Source organism: Eleutherodactylus coqui, chromosome 10 (genome assembly GCF_035609145.1).
Source record: "Eleutherodactylus coqui strain aEleCoq1 chromosome 10, aEleCoq1.hap1, whole genome shotgun sequence".
Classification (NCBI taxonomy): Eukaryota; Metazoa; Chordata; class Amphibia; order Anura; family Eleutherodactylidae; genus Eleutherodactylus; species Eleutherodactylus coqui.
Genome location: NC_089846.1, coordinates 112251873 through 112269635, shown reverse-complemented (window position 1 = coordinate 112269635; position 17763 = coordinate 112251873). Strand labels below are relative to the sequence as shown.

At 45.0% G+C, this 17763-nt stretch overlaps 1 protein-coding gene across 1 annotated transcript in view; it reads left to right on the top strand.

The window, feature by feature from the left end:
• GUCY2F (guanylate cyclase 2F, retinal) overlaps window positions 1-15764 on the top strand; it is a 76682-nt gene extending 60918 nt beyond the window's left edge. The window contains exon 20 of the mRNA XM_066582111.1: window positions 15499-15764. Within this exon, the coding sequence (XP_066438208.1) occupies window positions 15499-15610 (112 nt within the window). The 3' untranslated portion in view covers window positions 15611-15764. The remainder of the gene's footprint in view (window positions 1-15498) is intronic.
• The last annotated feature ends 1999 nt before the right edge of the window (window positions 15765-17763 follow it).

The following is a 17763-nucleotide window of genomic DNA, read 5'->3' as shown; positions in this document are numbered from 1 at the left end:
GCAAGGAAGAATATCTGAGGTAATGTTATGCATGAAAATGTATAACATTACATGCTATATGTGTCACCACTTCTCCTGCAGTCTAATGGCAACTTCTCTCCTAATTGCATAGCAATAATCAGGAGGTTCTCTATGCATCACTTTTAGGCTGGAGCTATTTGGAGACTTTTTGGAGCACAACTTCTACAACTTCCCGACTATTGAGCAACAGCTGGACTTCAGAGGAATGCACTCGGTTGCATACAGTTCACAGTACTCCCCTGGACTGCAACTGTACTTGATAGTTAGAATTCAAAAAGTTGCACTTACAGTGTCTCCAAGTAGCCCCAACCTTACTGTGTGACCTTACTCTAAAGCTGGCCATACATTACTGATTTCATGTAGTCACTTTCTAAACGACGTGTTGATCATGGTTGGCCTGTGAAGGTTGTTGTATTGTTAAAATGGCAAATCATGGATGGATCTCTGTCTTGACCTACAGCTTTAGTATGGGCTTCAGGATGCAAATCTGTTGTTGGATGGAAGACAGTCGAAACAAAATCCAACACTACAGATCAACTTTTCACAGATATCTGCCTTCGATCAACATCTGTCATGCTCTTTGGTCAGGAGAAGGTGACGAAAATGCCTTTTTCGGTCATCCAAAATCTCTAGTGTATAGCCAGCTTAAAGATAACTGTCTTCTTGTTGGCCAAAAGATACTAATGCCAACCAGGCCAGATAACGGTAGTAAAGGTAGGAAACCATCGGGAGAAACTTCCCTTTGCTTAAAGCACCAGTCTCTTAAACAAGCGTGTACAAAACAAGCTTAAATTACTACTGCGAGAGAAGACTCAAAAAGAGAAACACATCCTCATGCCCTCATTTGCCTTTTAATCACCCCCCACACCCCTCAAGAACTCAAGTCAATCAATTATACTTTAATAATTCTTAATTTAAAGAAGACAGAAATAACTCATATTTTTAGCTTTCCTCGGATGAATCTACTGGTGATCAGAAGACAGGAAAAAGCGAGTAATGGTATGTCTGATATCATTTGTATTTGTCTGAGAAGTTACACATAAGGAGCTGGTGCTTTAAACTGACTGTCCACCGTGTCTCTTGTTGTTTGCTCAGCTTTTGCAGATCCGGCTAGCTGAGAAAAGAACAGAGGAGCAGATTCTGGGTGCTGGTCTAAAGATAGTGGACAACCATCAGCAGCATTGAGACTTTTGGCCAATCAAGTTTGTTCCATCCCACTTGCTCCTTCCCTTTTTTCATATAAACCTATTGAACATGCATATGATAACTCAACTAGTCCCAGTGCCTGCTTAATTTACTGTTCTCTCTTCATGTTCCTTTAATGTGAACCATGAAATGTCAAGTAGAAGGAAGATTATTAAGTCAATATTTTGCTTATTAGTAAGATCTAAAATCCAAATGACCGATTCGCATTTTTAGTGTTCTGTGTCGGAAACTAATATGGGTTTGTATATTATGTTCATGTATAGAAAGGAAACTATATTCTATGTGGATGACATACAATCCATGGTCCATACAAATACAATGAGACAGTTTTCATATTACGACCAATTAGGTGTATGTTTTTTACAAGGGTCGTCATTCATAATTGGAAAGATATTGAACGCTGTGTAAAATATTGCCGACAGCAAATAGACTATATCTTTGGGAGAGATTCTGTAAGCTTTATAGAGGTTGCCTGGACAATCATAATTAAAGGAAACGGTCTTTGATTCACGTCAAAGTGTACAGAATCCGACCCTCTATCTTACATATGTATGGGCACGCTTCATGTTTATGGAGTAAGAATTTAAGGTTGTCTTCTGGGCAAAAGCTATTCATGAGCTATCCTCAGTTAATCATCGGGGACCCACCGCTCAGATTTCCTGGAGATGAGCTGATCGTCCGGGCCGCTGTCAATGCAGCGAGGCCAGATGTTCATCATAGGGCGCGGAAGTGCTTAGCTGGCTACTCTCCCATTGAATTCTGTGGGAGCTGAAGTGGCTATTACACTTCCACAGTCGTCTCGGGTGTCGGGGGTGGAAGTGCCGGAAGTTTAATAGCCAAGTGCCGGAAGTTTAATAGCCAGGTTTAGCTCCCAATTGATTTCAATGGGAGTGAAGACAGCTAAGACACTATCTCTCCCATCCTCTATCATGCACATCCGGCCCTAAGAGTAGGTCGGGTGATCAGCTCATCGCCAAGGATCCCAAGTGATTAGCTATGGTTGACCTATGTGGATGATAGTTTTTGCCAAGCAAACCCCTTTAAATTCACAAATTTACTATTTCTACTCAAAACAATTTGAAGATATTGTAAGACAAATTGACTGAATATTAATTATCTCTCAGTGCACTACTAGGAAATGTCAGCAATTGCTATATCTGTGTTGCTTTCAATACATTCCATTTTGGATTTTTTTTTTTAGAGTTTTTCAAGAAATATTGCCACATAAGTACTGTATTGAAGGGTTTTTTCAGGACTAAACTATTGATGACCATTAAGCTAGAGGCATAAAATAGAGAAGTGCCGTCTTTGTATTGAAGAGGCTATTCTGCTTCTTCTGTAATTATACGTACTGTATGTTATTTTTTAGGCAAATTCTAAAAATTATGAATTAAAACAGCCTAATAGAGATGAGCGAGCACCAAAATGCTCGGGTGCTCGTTACTCGGGACGAAATTATCGCGATGCTCGAGGGTTCATTTTGAGTAACGAACCCCATTGAAGTCAATGGGCAACTCAAGCATTTTTGTATATCGCCGATGATCGCTAAGGTTTCCATTTGTGAAAATCTGGGCAATTCAAGAAAGTGATGGGAACGACACAGCAACGGATAGGGCAGGCGAGGGGCTACATGTTGGGCTGCATCTCAAGTTCCCAGGTCCCACTATTAAGCCACAATAGCGGCAAGAGTGGGCCCTCCCAACAACTTTTACTTCTGAAAAGCCCTCATTAGCAATGCATACCTTAGCTAAGCACCACACTACCTCCAACAAAGCACAATCACTGCCTGCATGACACTCCGCTGCCACTTCTCCTGGGTTACATGCTGCCCAACCCCCCCCCCCTGCACGACCCAGTGTCCACAGCGCACACCAAATTGTCCCTGCTCAGCCTTCAGCTGCCCTCATGCAACGCCACACTCATGTCTATTTATAAGTGCGTCTGCCATGAGGAGGAACCGCAGGCACACACTGCAGAGGGTTGGCACGGCTAGGCAGCGACCCTCTTTAAAAGGGGCGGGGTGATAGCCCACAATGCTGTACAGAAGCAATGAGAAATATAATCCTGTGCCACCGCCATCAGGAGCTGCACACGTGGGCATAGCAATGGGGAACCTATGTGCCACACACTATTCATTCTGTCAAGGTGTCTGCATGCCCCAGTCAGACCGCGTTTTTTTATAAATAGTCACAGGCAGGTACAACTGGGAATCCCCAACTCCGCAATGGGAATTCCGTGTGCACCCACAGCATGGGTGGCTCCCTGGAACCCACCGGCTGTACATAAATGTATCCCATTGCAGTGCCCTGGACAGCAGAGCTAACGTCAGATTAAATGCAGGTGGGCTTCGGCCCACACTGCATGCCCCAACCTGACCGGGCTTTTTAATTCATAGACACAGGCAGGTACAACTCCCTATTGTGAAGTCCCTGTGGACCGACAGCATGGGTGGGTGCCAGGAAGCCACCGGCGGCACATAAATATATCCCATAGCATTGCCCATCACAGCTGAGGTAATGTCATGTTTAATGCAGGTGGGCTTCGGCCCACACTGCATGCCCCAGTCAGACTGGGGTTCTTTAGAAGTGGACACATGCAGTTACAACTCCATGTGGACCGACAGCATGGGTGGCTCCCTGGAACCCACCGGCGGTACATAAATATATCCCATTGCAGTGCCCAGCACAGCTGATGTAACGTCAGCTGTAATACAGGTGGGCCAAAAATTAATTGGATTACACTGTAGGCGAGGGCCACAAAAAATTGGTGTACCAACAGTACTAATGTAACTCAGAAAAATGTGGCTTAATTGGTAACTAGGCCTAGAGGCAGCCCAGTTAAAATAAAAATTGGTTCAGGTGAAAGTTTCAACGCTTTAATGAGCATTGAAACGTATAAAAATTGTTTAGAAAAATTATATGACTGAGCCTTGTGGGCCTAAGAAAAATTGCCCGTTCGGCGTGATTATGTGAGGTTTCAGGAGGAGGAGCAGGCGGAGGAGGAGGAATATTATACACAGATTGATGAAGCTAAAAGGTCCACGTTTTTGATGGTGATAGAGAGCAATGCTTCCATACGTATTGTTTAGGTATCGCTGCTGTACACTGGTGAAGAAGAGAAGTCTGGGGAAATCCAGGCTTTGCTCATCTTGATGAGTGTAAGCCTGTCGGTACTGTCGGTTGACAGGCGGGTACGCTTATCCGTGATGATTCCCCCAGCCGCACTAAACACCCTCTCTGACAAGACGCTAGCCGCAGGACAAGCAAGCACCTCCAGGGCATACAACGCGAGTTCAGGCCACGTGTCCAGCTTCGACACCCAGTAGTTGTAGGGGGCACAGGCGTCACGGAGGACGGTCGTGCGATCGGCTATGTACTCCCTCACCATCCTTTTACAGTGCTCCCGCCAACTCAGACTTGACTGGGGAGCTGTGAAACAGTCTTGCTGGGGAGCCATAAAGCTGGCAAAGGCCTTGGAGAATGTTCCCCTGCCTGCACTGTACATGCTGCCTGATCTCTGCGCCTTCCCTGCTACCTGGCCCTCGGAACTGCGCCTTCTGCCACTAGCGCTGTCGGATGGGAAGTTTACCATCAGTTTATCCACCAGCGCCCTGTGGTATAGCATCATTCTCGAACCCCTTTCCTCTTCAGGAATGGGAGTGGAAAGGTTCTCCTTATACCGTGGGTCGAGCAGTGTGTACACCCAGTAATCCGTAGTGGCCAGAATGCGTGTAACGCGAGGGTCACGAGAAAGGCATCCTAACATGAAGTCAGCCATGTGTGCCAGGGTACCTGTATGCAACACATGGCTGTCCTCACTAGGAAGATCACTTTCAGGATCCTCCTCCTCCGGCCATACATGCAGAAAGGATGACAGGCAAGCAGCATGTGTACCCTCAGCAGTGGGCCAAGCTGTCTCTTCCCCCTCCTCCTCAAGCTCCTCCCCCTCCTCCTCCTCCTCAACGCGCTGAGATATAGACATGAGGGTGCTCTTACTATCCAGCGACATACTGTCTTCCCACGCCTCCGTTTCCGAGTGCAAAGCGTCTGCCTTTATGCTTTGCAGGGAACTTCTCAAGAGGCATAGCGGAGGAATGGTGACGCTAATGATTGCAGCATCCCCGCTCACTATCTGGGTAGACTCCTCAAAGTTTCCAAGGACCTGGCAGATGTCTGCCAACCAGGCCCACTCTTCTGTAAAGAATTGAGGAGGCTGACTCCCACTACGCCGCCCATGTTGGAGTTGGTATTCCACTATAGGTCTATGCTGCTCATAGAGCCTGGCCAACATGTGGAGCGTAGAGTTCCACCGTGTGGGCACGTCGCACAGCAGTCGGTGCACTAGCAGATTAAACCGATGTTGCAGGGTCCGCAGGGTGGCAGCGTCTGTCTTGGAGTTGCGGAAATGTGCGCTGACCTGGCGCATCTTTCCAAGTAGGTATGACAAGTGTGGGTAGCTTTTCAGAAAGCGCTGAACCACCAAATTAAAGACATGGGCCAGGCATGGCATGTGCGTGAGGCTGCCGAGCTGCAGAGCCGCCACCAGGTTACGGCTGTTGTCACACACGACCATGCCTGGTTGGAGGCTCAGCGGCGTAAGCGAGCGGTCGGTCTGCTCTGTCAGACCCTGCAGCAGTTCATGGGCCGTGTGCCTCTTCTCTCCTAAACTGAGTAGTTTCAGCACGGCCTGCTGACGCTTGCCCACCGCTGTGCTGCCACGTCGCGCGACACCGACTGCTGGCGACGTGCTGCTGCTGACACATCTTGATTGCGAGACAGAGGTTGCGTTGGAGGAGGAGGAGGAGGAGGGTGGTTTAGTGGAGGAAGCATACACCGCCGCAGATACCAGCCCCGGGCTGGTGCCCCCAATTTTGGGGGTGGGTAGGACGTGAGTGGTCCCAGGCTCTGACTCGGTCCCAGCCTCCACTAAATTCACCCAATGTGCCGTCAGGGAGATATAGTGGCCCTGCCCGCCTGTGCTTGTCCACGTGTCCATTGTTAAGTGGACCTTGGCAGTAACCGCGTTGGTGAGGGCGCGTACAATGTTGCGAGAGACGTGGTCGTGCAGGTCTGGGACGGCACATCGGGAAAAGTAGTGGCAACTGGGAACCGAGTAGCGCGGGGCCGCCGCCGCCGCCATCATGCATTTGAAAACCTCCGTTTCCACAAGCCTATACGGCAGCATCTCCAGGCTGATCAATTTGGCAATGTGCACGTTTAACGCTTGAGCGTGCAGGTGCGTGGCGGCGTACTTGCGCTTGCGCTCAAACAGTGGCGCTAGCGACGTCTGGACGCTGCGCTGAGAGACATTGCTGGATGGGGCCGAGGACAGCGGAGGTGAGGGTGTGGGTGCAGGCCAGGAGACGGTAGTGCCTGTGTCCTCAGAGCGGGGTTGGATCTCAGTGGCAGGTTGGGGCACAGGGGGAGAGGCAGTGGTGCAAACCGGAGGCGGTGAACGGCCTTCGTCCCACCTTGTGGGGTGCTTGGCCATCATATGCCTGCGCATGCTGGTGGTGGTGGCTCCCCAGCTGATCTTGGCGCGACAAAGGTTGCACACTACTGTTCGTCGGTCGTCAGGTGTCTCTGTGAAAAACTGCCACACCGTAGAGCACCTTGACCTCTGCAGGGTGGCATGGCGCGAGGGGGTGCTTTGGGAAACAGTTGGTGGATTATTCAGTCTGGACCTGCCTCTACCCCTGGCCACCGCACTGGCTCGGCCTGCGCCCACACCCTGACTTGGGCCTCCGCGTCCTCGCCCGCGTCCACGTCCTCTAGGCCTACCCCTACCCCTCAGCATGCTGTATTACCAATAGTGCAGAAACAGAACGCTGTAATTAAATGTGCCACTTATTGGCCTGTGGTTGGAGGCTGACTTCGCTTACGGAACGCACAGCAGAACCAGGAAATAATTTTGCGCAAGCCTGCTGTAACACTTAACTGGCTGCGTATGAATTAGAAGGACAACTACCCCCAGCACAGACCCAGTACACTGAGGACAGTCACAGGCAGCCCAAATAGATTTTTTTCCCGAAATGTTTTTGGAAAGGCCCACTGCCTATATTCAATAAATATATGTCTTCTGTCCCTGCCTCACAATAGATGTCTTCTGTCCCTGCCTCACAATAGATGTCTTCTGTCCCTGCCTCACCACTACTGGCCCTGCAGTATGTATAATTACTGCAGGGCGCAATGCTCTACACGGCCGATATACAAAAAAAAAAAAAAAAGTGCAACACTGCAAAAAGCAGCCTCCACACTACTGCACACGGTTAGATGTGGCCCTAAGAAGGACCGTTGGGGTTCTTGAAGCCTAAAATACTCCTAACACTCTCCCTATAGCAACTCCAGCAAGACAGCACTTTCCCTGATCTCTGTCAGAATGCATGTGTGGCGAGCCGCGGGAGGGGCCGATTTTTATACTCGGGTGACACCTGATCTCGCCAGCCACTCACTGCAGGGGGGTGGTATAGGGCTTGAACGTCGTAGGGGGAAGTTGTAATGCCTTCCCTGTCTTTCTATTGGCCAGAAAAGCGCGCTAACGTCTCAGAGATGAAAGTGAAAGTAACTCGAACATCGCGTGGTACTTGCCTCTAGTAACGAGCATCTCGAACACGCTAATACTCGAACGAGTATCAAGCTCATCTCTACAGCCTAATCAATAAAAAATATTTCGCTAAGTTTTCAGAACCACCAGGGACCTAGTTTTATTTAAAGGGGGTGTCCAGGATCAGTGAGGGGCCCGACTCCGGACACAACCAACTGTCATCTGTTTGAAGAGGCTGTAGCCAATGTTAGCCATCATTTGTTGATAGAGAGCTACGACAACCAACCGGACTAGTATGTGTTTTTGTTGGAAGAAAGGGCAGATCTAGTTAGCAGCTACTTACTTACTTACTTAAGATTCAGTAATCCTTTAAAGAAAGTGGTAAGTTATTGCTACAGTTTCATAGCGAGTTACATTGTAATTTGGGATTCACAGCAGAACTTCCCAAGCTATTTATCATGCTGAGAGTCTTTCCTTGGGAGTTAAAATAGGGCATTTAATTAAGGATTGGCATCAAATTCCTTGTTAAAATATACAGTTGTGTGAAATATTAATGCAGCTCTACTGGGGCGTATAAATACATCTGATTCTGTTCATAATGGGGAAGTTAAAGCGGTAATAATTCTCGGGGTATTTTATTTTTCATCTTAAATGACGCGTTCTTTCTTCTATAACGCACTCACTCTGAAATTCCTGCTACCTTCTCGATTTATTCCTTTTTGAAGTAAGAAACAAAACAGCAAATTGTCGGGGAAAAAAGATAACATCATTTGTATTTCTACACTAAATTAACTCTTTCTAATGGGCCTGTAGTGCACTGAAAGAAGCATTTTTTAAACATTGTTTAACTACACAAGCAAATAGAATGTAGACCAGGACTCATTTAGATGAGCAAATTGTATCAATGTTTAACTATTTGTATTCCAAACGAAATACATAAAGCCCCATGATGCTACTAAATTGAACTTACAGCATCATAGGTGACTACAGCACTGCATATTCAAATACAGAGAACTGCAGGAACCCGGGTGCTACAAATAGTTAATGACTAGAGATGAGCGAGTATACTCGCTAAGGCACATTACTCGAGCAAGTAACAAGTGAGGCGAGGGTGACAGGTGAGTTGCGGCGGGGAGGGGGGAGGAGAGAGGGAGAGAGAGATCTCCCCTCCGTTCCTCCCCGCTCTCCCCCGCCGCTCCCCGCCCGCCACCGGCCCCCGAATCTTTAGATACGAGCGGGGAGATACTCGGCTAAGGCACTACTCGCTCGAGTAATGTGCCTTAGCGAGTATACTCGCTCATCTCTATTAAGTACAGATACAATATTCAGTCTGAATGAAGCCCAAGGATGTTTCTGTGTTTCACATTTCAGGATCAAGCCAAAACCAGTAATAGTCCACTCCAAAAAGGAAAATGTATACTTTAACGGGAACCTGTCATAACTTAAGTTCTGGTGCTTATACTTTAGGGGGCGTGGAGTCCAAGGAGCCAAGGAGTCTCTTTTCACACTCACCAGGTCCCCCCATCCTGCAAGGTCCCTGGCAAAGTCAGCCTGTGCTCCAGTTTGATTGTTTTCAGAAGCCCATGCCATAGAGATGAATGGGAAGGCATGATCAGTCTTCTCGAAATTAGTCATGCTGGCTGTGCATGCACTGACTTTGTTGGGGGACACTGCAGGAATAGGGGACCAGGTGAGTATGAAAAGAGGCTCCTGGACTCCTCGTCAGCTAAACTATAAGCACCAGAACTTAGTTTATTGGGCTTATAGTTGATGACAGGTTCCCGTTATGGATCTACTCCTGGTTTTGGCTTTATAAAAACAACAGAAGAAGTAACAGAATGAAATAATGGTCCTATTTTTAGTATTTCTCATCGTTTTTAAGTCACATGTTTAATTTTTAATAACGTTATATAAGAATGAAATTATTTATATTTGGGGAAGTCATAAAAAAGGTTCCTTTGAGTCCTTTGGTTGCTGCCAGCTGGTTACAATGTGTTGTCACATAGTTTGGTATTTTGTCCTTAGTTGACAGATCTTACTGCTAGGGCCATATGTTCTTAATATACACAGTTAAGCAATAATGTTTTAGTACGAGAGGTCCGATGCAATTCCTTCCTTTCGTGAAATACACTGCTTTAATTAAAATGAATTGCAAACTTGTAGCCATTAATGGTCCCAGTGCACATTGTGCCTCGAATATAATGATAGCTGAGGGAACGGCAGCAGATGACCACCCATCCAAGTGAGATAAGAACATTAGGGGGAACGTGTCAACGGTTTTGACTCCTCTAAACCACTATGAATGCCGGGCTAGGTAGACCTTTCTGGACATATAGATGTGTGCCATTAGTAGTAAAGCATATTTCATAAAAAGCTTTTTAAACAATTCCTGTGCCATATGCAAATTAATCTCCAAGCTGGGGCGTAACTATAGAGAATGCAGGGGATGTGGTTACACCTGGGCCCAGGAGCCTTAGGGGGCCCATAAGGCCTCTCTTCTCCATATATGGAGCCCAGTAGTATGAATAAAGCATTATAGTTGGGGGCCCTGTTACAGGTTTTGCATTGGGGCCCAAAAGCTTCAAGTTATGCCTCTGTGCAGCATGCTTTAGGTATGGGTACGGGTACAGATACAGATAGAAGGGGGCCCCAGCTCACCTTTTGCATTAGGGCCCCTGAGCCTTTAGTTACGCCCCTGTCTCCAAGTGTCTACTGGGCAGTTCTTCAGCAGGCAGGTGTCTTGTGATACAACCCCTCCCATCTACACTTCATTGATTTCCTTCTGATACCTCCTGCACCATCTACAGTTCTCTACAAAGAGACAACAGTCAAGCCTACATGAGAGTCTACAAAGATCACAGAACACTTGACTGATGAAGAAAGGCTCAGCAGACAGATTACTTGCATGGCGGGTAGGAGTTCTTCAAAGTATTTTGACTAGGGTATGCTATATTACTGATGGCACACATAGATAGGTTCACAAAAATCTCCCTAGCTCCTACATAGTGGTGACAGAAGTTTAGGAATGGATCAGAACAGCTGACCGGTTCCCTCTAAGGGTGTTTTATGGCAACTTGACAAATTTCTCCGAACAAGTTGCAGTTATGTTCTGGGATAGGACTGGTGGGCTTTGGTGCAAATCACTGCTTCTACTACAGCTGTCATTGCATGTGCAAATTAGAAAACTATACTGAAGAAAGCCGTACATACTGTATGATAATCCCCAAAAGCTTTCGGAAAGTAGTGACTAGGAAATTCTGAAGTATCTCGGCGGTACTTCCAACTGTCCATCCTTCAATTTTTATCTTTTTCTGAAAGTAAAGAATCACCTTCAAGGCTAATGCTTCCAAGAGAATAGCAACATAGAAAGGATAAAACAGGGTGAAAAAACAAAAATCGGCTATAGGAGCCAGATACGGTGTTTTACCAGCTAAGATAAAAGTATTTAGAAAGTACCCCAGAAAGAAGGTCATTATGATGAAAAACAAACTTGGTATGTGTTTATGTCAGTTGGGTAAGCAAACTAATGCAATATGACTATATTATTAAAAAAAGTAATGGCAGGGAACCTTACTTTTTTGACTTCCCCCGATTATATATATATATATATATATATATATATATATATATAAAATCGTGCAAAACGTTTGGTTGCATGTCATGTAGGTCAGCCAAGCATAACTATTATTGAGTATTTCTTGCTAGCACATGTCTTACTAAACTTTGTGCCATGGGTTTAATGGCAGCTGTAGGTGTAGGGCCAACTTGTTAATGTTCCCATAAGGGGAGATAGGGATTTATTCATCACTTTTTTAATGATTTTTACATGATTCTGTCCTTCATGTGTGTACAGCGGTACTGTAACAGAGCTATAGGAATGTTTACAGGGGTCCTATGTGTAGGGACAAGTTGTGCTTGTTTAACGGAACACTAAAAGTTTACAATCTTTATAACTTTTACATTTGAAAGGAAGGAAATCTAACTTACCAAGCCACATAACCCATAATAAAACATTTTATTTGTACAATAATAGACCATAGATTTGATAAAATATCACAAAAATATAACAATCATAACTGAAGTGGGTTAGACATCTATCTGTGAGATCAGAGGCGTAACTTGAAGCTTCTGGGCCCCAATGCAAAATCTGTTACAGGGCCCCAACTATAATGCTTTATTCCTAGTACTAGACTTTCTATATGGAGAGGAGAGGCCTTATGGGCCCCCTAAGGCTCCTGGGCCCGGGTGCAACCGCATCCCCTGCATCTGCCATAGTTATGCCCCTGTATATATTGCAATTTACCAGACATAAAGCAAGGAGCAATGCACACATCTAACATTCTAGCGAGGACTTGTGTCCACTGAGCAACTTCTGTCTTGTTGTCTACTTTAAAGGGGCTGTCCAAGTTGTATTTATTCAGTAAAACCTGTTCCCCATGCTATAACATATGCACCTCTCCCTATATCCGCTGCATCCCACGCTGCTGCTCCGGGTCTCCTCTCTGACTTCACATTTACAGGTTGCCCCAGCCTGTTTACGGGACATCATAGGTGCTGCAGCCAATGACAGAGCTCAGCACTTGATCAATGAGCTCTGTCATTGGCTGCAGGGCATGTAACGGCCCGAAAACTGGCAGGGACTGCAGCCTGTAAACAAACAAAGGAGCCCTGGACTGAGTTGAGTATATGCCGGTTACTTATGTTATGGGAACAAGGTTTTACTGAAAAAATAGAACGCGGACAATCCCTTTAAATATTTTGCCTGCCAAACACATTAGTGTCCGCTAGTTACAATTAGTATACTGTAACTAGCTGCAGCTTCCACCTTAATCCCCGACATATTTTTAGTATGAAAATGAATAAAAAAGCCCAAGATACGTTGTATGTTATTTTATATAAACTGACTGCCTCTTATTTGATACTTCAGTTCTTTCTGGCAGCTTCCACAACGTATATCTCCATACAGTTGCATGGAGTCATAATAACTAATGCATGGTCAAATTACAAGCGCCAGGAACCAACTTTAAATATAATGTAAATTAAACACTATCACTGGCCATTGGCATCAGAACTGTTTTCTGACAGATCCTATGGAGGTCTAAGAGGTTAGATGTTATCCACAGGAAAATACGATATGAAGTGCTCCCCACTCCTTAATAGCAAACCATTAACCAGCACCGTCTTTCTAAAGCAAGGTCCAGCAGAAAATTATCCAGAAATAGAAGAAAATACCAGGACAGCCCCTGAAATAATCTTCTCCTTTATTTATATATTCATTAGAACATCATGATAAATGTATCCGCACATAACTGTATGCCCCCGCACCATACGTGGTCCAAAGCTCTAAGGCTTCTTGATCACAGCATGGTGGGCAAAACCATCACAGTTCCTTTAGAGTTTCAGAAGTGTGCTGCTATACACTTTCTGACAGAAGCTACAACTTGTTGAAATTGGGTTTTTAACTCCTTAAGGACTAAGCCCAGTAAAGTTATGGCGCTTGGTCCGGGGCTTTTATCTCGTTCGATAATAAAAATATGTCGTGGGACTAAAGCTCTTGTTCCTGCAATGTAGCAGGCTGTTAGTCGCAGCTGAGCACCTGAAGGAGAAGGCAGAAGCAGTTTTTAACCACTTCTGCCTTCTCTCTTTCAGGCTACATAGCGCTCAATGATCACTATGTAGTGAAGAGAACAGAACAGCTCTGTTAGTGACTACTGTTACTACACGGCTATGTTTTCTCCTGTAACTGAGCCTTCCATGGATGCTGCTCCTATTGATGCCCCAGGTAACAGTGGAAGAGTGTGAAATAAAAAGAAAAAAACAATGTAAATGTCCCCCAGAGGTCTTATATGACACCATGGGGGACATAGATATTAAAAAAAACTACTTAAAAATAAGTAAAAAACAATTATAGGTTTAACCAAAAATATATCTAGATTAAAGAAAATGACCCATCGCCGACACCAACCAAAACCATTGCCATAAGCACCCTGTCATTCAAATCAACACCTTATAAATTATATATCAAAACAGACAGAATCAAAATGAGGAAACCATTCCCATACTTTATTTTAGCATAAAAATACTAATTTTAAAAATAAACAACCATAAATTTAAAAATAATTTTCTTAGCTTTTAACCCCTATTGAAACTCAAAAAACAAAAAAAAAAACGCAAAAAAAGTCAGTGAAAAAAGTTGCAGCCCTACATGTCATGGGAAAAAAATAGTTTTGGTAGCTGAAGAAAAAAAAGAATAGGGCAGTAAAACTACCACATAGGTAAAATCCCTAAAAAGTGTCTGGACAAAAACACCCTGGCCCTTAAGGGGTTAATGGAACTGTGATGTTTTTGCCCACCATGCTGTCATCAAGAAGCCTTAGAGCTTTGAAATGCATCTTCTGAAGGCATATATACCAATTCAGCATTGACTGAGTTGCGCTGCCGATTCCAGCCACCTGATTGGTTGTTGGGTACACACAACCCCTTTGGAGATCTGCACGAGTGGCCGGCCCGTTAAATAAGCAGCAGCAGGGCCGTAGGAGGGTCAGCAACTAACCCTAAACCTAACCCTAAGCCCTAACCCCCCGCTGGTCTCGCGAAGTTGCACTCATGCAGATCTCCTAAGGGGGGGGGGGGGTGTACCCAACAACCAATCAGGTGGCTGGAATCGGCAGCGCTACTCAGTGTGCTACTCAGTCAATGCTGAATTGGTATATATGCCTTCTGGAGGGGGCATAAAGTTATGTACGGATGCATTTTATCATGGTGTTTTAACGAATATGTAAGGGCTTAGTCACACGGGCGCATCGGCGTTACTGCAGGAAGAAGGCAACCGCGCTTCAGGACGGACATCTCTCTGCAGCGCCAGAAGAAAGAACATGTGACCGTCTCCATTGCCGGTCATGTGTTCTTTCTTCTGCGCTGCGGGGAGTCGACCGTCTTCTTCCTGCAGTAAGGGCTCAGTCACACGGGCGCATTGGCGCCCCTGTACGGGCGCTAATGCGCCCGTGTGACTAAGCCCTAAAGGAGAAGATTTTTTTAGAAGCTGGCCTGGTATTTTTTCATTTCTAGGTTTGATTTTAACCTGCTGAATACTTTGTTTTCCTTGTGATGCTGGATAGTAGATGTTAGTCGCAGGACTGATACCTTTGGCTGAAAGCCAGAGTATGTCTATATGTATATCTATGGCCAATTTAAAGCAATTTAAAGCACTTTTAGTGGACAGATAAAGGAGCCATGCTGTCTTCAACACATTCGACCTCTTTAAAAGTGTCATTGGCTTAACTGCAATCGCATTGATATCTTTCTGCCTTACCATTATACCAAACTGTAGGATAAAGATATTGCTCTGCCAATACAGTCTCCAACTGAATATAAACATAATCTTTTTTAATTACTTTTTTTCTTGATATTTTTAATCGCTGTCATCTCGTTATTAACTTTCCATGGCCGGGATAGCAATACCGAAGCTGCTTGTCATATATGAAGAGTAGAGAGCTACCTATAATCAACTTCATATACTATATCGTGTTTAGATTTCCACTCTTACCCTCTTTGCTTTTTAATAGGGGCTCTCAAGGCAGAAAGACATCTTTGCGCAATAGTTCCGAGGAGATACGATATTGTTTCCTTGCACATTGTGTCTTTAGAGCCTAGGATTATTTTCTTGATTTTGGTTGAACGCGAAATGCAGATTCTGCTGATGTAATGTACTTTGTGGTGTATTTGTAGGGATGAGATAGCCTTCCGAGATCTAAAGCGACTCCTGAAGACGGCTGTAAAAAAAATATCACAGGTCCGGCACATTACCGCCCTCATGACACCTGAAACAGAAAGTGGATAAATGAAGCTACAGATGGTGACCTTAATCTTATGGATTAAACCAAGTCTGAATCAGATAAGAAGGACACCTTTCAGGAGGTCATACTTAACAGGATTTACATATTACACCAGATAAACCACCTACAGATGGATCATTGCTATGCAAAAGACGAAATCCCTGCATTTACCCAATCATCAGTCTCTGATCTATGCAAAGTTTTTATACCCCAGGATTGTTTTGTCCAATACAGGGTGTTTTGTTGTATTACGTACGCCCAAAAATGCTATGCTGTGAAATACCCGCCTTTCTGTCAGGGAATGGGCTCAATGCATAAAAGAAGAAGATCTCAATAACATGTGCATGGTTTTCATATTCAATGTGATTATTTTTATGCATATTTATTTTTGTCTTAGAAGTAATACTAATAAAGTACCTGTATCATTTCTAGGCAATAAAAGGTAGTATATGGTAAAAGTTGTGTGGATCCATTTTACTCTCCTGTTTTCATTGCTGAGAATATCAAAAGGGGCTTACTCTTTTTCTGCCATTATAAAATGGCGCTATATGCTGGCTAAAGCCAGTACTGCATGAGGTGACACGTTGGATAGGCTCCGACAGCAGAGAGGCTGGCAATATACAGTAAGAGAACCCCGACAGACGTCTTCCAACATCGGAGCTGTACAGCCTTAAATCATAATGTCTTTAGACGTCAGACAGTGGATTGGAAAGGGTTAAGCCCCATAAACTCATGTTATGAGCTTGGTTCTGGTGCTGTATTTGTGTACTGAGGTTAGTCATGATGCAGTATTTATAAGTGGGTTTAGGATGAAATGACAGGCTGTGGCTGGCTACGCATGGCCAAACCTTGGCTACCCGCAATGGTCGCACAATTTTGCTAGTAGTTTGTGTGACCATTGTTTTGTTCTGTGTGGGCAACTGCACTGTGTGTTTCTACCCTACGGGTGCATTAACATGTGGTAGATGTGGAGCTTCCACAGTGGAAAAATCTGCAGCAAATCCACACCCAAAAATCTGCACTCTTTGGTGTAGATTTTGACACTTATTTTGGTGTGGATTTGCATCAGATTTTACCATTTTGGTTATTCTGTACAAAGCACATAAAGGACGGGAGGAATTGCGCTAAGCAGCGTATGTGAAAAAGACTTGGGTATACTAATAGATCATAAACTGAACATGAGTCAACAGTGTGATACAGCAGCAAAAAAAGCAAACACAATTCTGGGATGTATTAAGAGAAGCATAGAGTCTAGATCACGTGAGGTCATTATCCTCCTCTACTCTTCCTTAGTCAGACCTCATCTGGAATACTGTGTCCAGTTCTGGGCACCCCACTTTAATAAAGACATAGACAAACTGGAGCAAGTTCAGAGAAGAGTTACCAAGATGGTGAGCGGTCTGCAAATCATGTCCTATGAGGAACGGTTAAAGCATCTGGGAATGTTTAGTTTGCAAAAAAGAAGGCTGAGAGGAGACTTAATAGCTGTCTACAAATATCTGAAGGGCTGTCACAGTGCAGAGGGATCAGCCCTATTCTCATTTGCACAAGGAAAGACTAGAAGCAATGGGATGAAACTGAAAGGGAGGAGACACAGATTAGATATTAGACAATGAGCGTGATCAATTAGTGGAACAGGTTGCCACGGGAGGTGGCGAGTTCTTCTTCAATGGAAGTCTTCAAACAGATGCTGGACAGACATCTGTCTGGGATGATTTAGTGATCCTGCATTGAGCAGGGGCTTGGATCCGATGACCCTGGAGGTCCCTTCCAACTCTACTATTCTATGATTCTATTCTATTATTATAGGAGAACACTAGAGATGAGCGAGCATACTCGTTAAGGACAAATACTCGAGCGTGTATCGTCCGCAAAGATTCGGGTGCCGGCAGGGGTGAGCGGTGGGTTACAGGAGTGAGCAGGGGGTAGCGGGGGGGGGGGTTGGAGAGAGAGATCTCCCCCCGTTACACCCTGCCGCCCCCCGAATCTTTGCGGACGAGCAGGCAGATACTCGAAAACGACGATACTCGCTCGAGTGTTTGTCCTTAATAGAGATGAGCGAGTATACTCGCTAAACGCTATTGCTCGAGCATTGCCTTTAGCGAGTACCTGCCCGCTCGAGACTGAAGGTTCGGGAGATCTCTCTCTCCCTCTCTCC